This window comes from Pollicipes pollicipes, unplaced genomic scaffold (assembly GCF_011947565.3).
Source record: "Pollicipes pollicipes isolate AB1234 unplaced genomic scaffold, Ppol_2.1 Scaffold_6672;HRSCAF=7903_pilon_pilon_pilon, whole genome shotgun sequence".
Taxonomy (NCBI): domain Eukaryota; kingdom Metazoa; phylum Arthropoda; class Thecostraca; order Pollicipedomorpha; family Pollicipedidae; genus Pollicipes; species Pollicipes pollicipes.
The window spans coordinates 165,062-167,853 of NW_023596917.1; the positions used below are offsets into that span (position 1 = coordinate 165,062).

The window sequence follows — 2,792 nt, forward strand, 5'->3', positions numbered from 1 at the left end:
GTAATAAGTCAGTGTCAAGACATTCATGATAAAAATAGGCTGACGTGCCCGGAGCGAGCTACGATACAACTGACGAGAACCGCATGAAAGGCGTGGAGTACGGCGACTGTACGGCGGTATTTTTCAGTATCGTACCAGCCCCAGCGTAATATGATGTAAAACGCCATGGGACGCACGTGATTCGCTTCCGCAACGTGGCGGACAATGAACATAAACCATGCACACTTAAAAAATATATATTTATGCTATGACCGTTACCGTTCGGAACAAGTCCATTTCACCATCTCAGATCAAGTACGTGCGCCGTTAGTTACCTGATTTCGTGTTATAGAGTATTGCAGATAACGTCGTGTAACCCGAAGAGCGACGGAATGACAAGACGCACACTCGCATACGCGCAGTGTTACATAATCATGTCCCAAACGACCAAATCATAGATATCAAAAAGCATCGCTGCACACTTCATACTGGCATATAGATGCATACAAACAAAGGAAGTGCATAATCAACAAAAGCCATTTGGCCCGGTGGTGGACGTAGAAGTCCTGCTTCTACAAGCGTTCGCCAGTTTGCTCGCGGCTGGCATCCGTTGCACGTGACAAGTTACGCGGTTATCTGCCGTACTGGCGACTAGAACCGGCCTGCGTAGCGGCGTCGACCCTGCCCCGGCCATCACTCGCTCTTTTTGCTTTCGTCGCGCTTGTTCATGCAGTCGCGCACAATGCCGTCCCAGGAGTAGTGGAAGAAGGCGACGACCAGGCGGAACAACGGCATGAGCAGCACCTCGCGCGCTAACTGGCCGGCCGAGCTGACCGGACCCATGCCCAGACCGACGGTGGTCATAAGCATGCCTTCCGAGCCCACTGTGCTGGTAATGTTTCCGCGCATCATGTCGCGCAGCAGCTGAGCGGCCACCTCGTCCGGCGAGAAGAGCCCGGCCGTGGCGCAGATGAGCCGCGTCTCCTCCGGCTTGGTGCGGTTCTCCTCCTCGAAGCCGGCTGTGTCCGTGTCGGGTGGGTAGCAGAGCGTCACGCCCACGCCGTACGGCTTCAGCTCCTGCGCCAGCGTCTGGCCCAGCCCGACCAGCGCGTACTTGGAGGCGCAGTAGCCGGCGAAGCCCCACAGGCCGACCACGCCGCCGAGCGAGCTCACTAGCGCCAGCCGGCCCTCGCGCCGCGCCTTCATCGCCGGCACCACCGCGTGCAGCACATTCACCACGCCAAAGTAGTTGACATCCATCAGCCGGCGGTACGTCTCCAGCGGCATCTCTTCGAAGCGCTGCGCCAGGGCGAAGCCGGCGCAGCAGGCGGCCAGGTGGATGGGCCCCAGTTCCTGCTCGGCGCGCGCCACAACGTTGCGCACGGCCGCCGCATCGCCGGCTACGTCCACAGGCAGGCAGAGGACGCGCGCGCCCGGCGTGGCCGCCAGCAGCCGGGCGCGCGCCGCCTCCAGCCGAGCCGCGTCGCGCGCCACCAGCGTCACGTGCGCGCCGTGCCGCGCCGCCCGCAGCGCCAGGCTGCGGCCGATGCCGCTCGCGCCGCCCGGCCCCCGCACATGGCGGCCGGCCCGCGCATAGCGGCGCGGCCAGCGGGCGGCCAGCAGCCGGCGGCCGGCCAGCAGCAGCAAAAGCGCGGCCAGCGCCGCCAGCAGCAGCCACCACATGGTGCCGAGCGATGGACGTGAACGCGGGGCAGTCCCGAGCGTGGGGCGCGTCCGACCGGCGTGGAGCGCGGCAGACTCGTGTGTGACCCGGCCGGCGGACGGCGGCTGAAATTACAGGACACGTGCAACTGACAGCTGTGGTAATTGGCCCCGATAGCGGGGTCGATACGGCGTAATGAGCTGATTAGCGCGGTCCTCCTGGGACAATGAGCTGAACGTTTAGCCGAGAGTGACGTCGGCTGGGAGTGGGCCCAATCTCGCCTTTCATTAGCACCGTCGTCAGCCATCAGCGGTGAAGAGTGATCGCTGGTGACGCTTCGCCCGCGCGCGCTGCTAGGGAGGAGTCCCAAAGTGCAAGGAGACCGAAGTTGTTCACATTTATAAATGTGCTGAAACCACCTATGTCATGGAGGTCATTCATTCATTCATTCATTCATGGTTAGTCAACACTCAGCGAAGCAACGATACGATAACGCGATAGACGATAGTGCTGGTGCATTCGGCAAACGGCGAAGAAACCCATGTCCGTTACTTGGTTATCCCAGGATGCAGCTCTCCCAAACACTTCATCTGAACACGTGAAACCCCAAACCCCTGTTATTGGCCCTGTCGCACACCCAATACCGATCCTAAACACATTCAGCAGGTCCCTGTCAGATTATCGACTTCATGCTGCGGATAACTGCAGCGCTGTGATCAGCGTGCCTGGTCCGGCACGATATCCATACGCGAAAGAGCTCCAAATCGCCGGTTCCGCGACGTCATTATTGCAAATATCTTCACAGACTGGGTGCCTAGTGAACTTTGAACATATTGGTGTAGCTGTTGTCGTGAGACAAACACCGACCCAAAAGTTGCAGAGCCAGCGTCGTCATCATTGCCGGGCGCCACCGCGTGCTTGGGGTCCGGTCCGGTCGGCCAGTCAGTTTTAATGGGCTTGTTTCCTCGCAGCCACTCATTGTACCTATGTCGTTGTCCTAATTCCCAAAAGGTTGTGCTGTTACACTCACAGCGTGCTTGGAGACAACCTGTTTGATCAATAAAATTTGAAATTCGCTCGATTTGAAGAGAAAGTTGAGAAAAGATCGTAATTCAAACAGGCCAGGAGCATGGTTCGCAAGTGGGTCTTT

General features: G+C 58.8%; 1 protein-coding gene across 1 annotated transcript; it reads right to left on the reverse strand.

The window, feature by feature from the left end:
* Positions 1-220: 220 nt before the first annotated feature.
* Positions 221-1,524, reverse strand: LOC119107039 (3-ketodihydrosphingosine reductase; the record flags this gene model as incomplete). The annotated part of the gene is made up of 1 exon (XM_037230391.1): positions 221-1,524. A coding segment is annotated over one exon (852 nt), but the record flags the coding sequence as incomplete, so codon positions are not given.
* Positions 1,525-2,792: the final 1,268 nt, after the last annotated feature.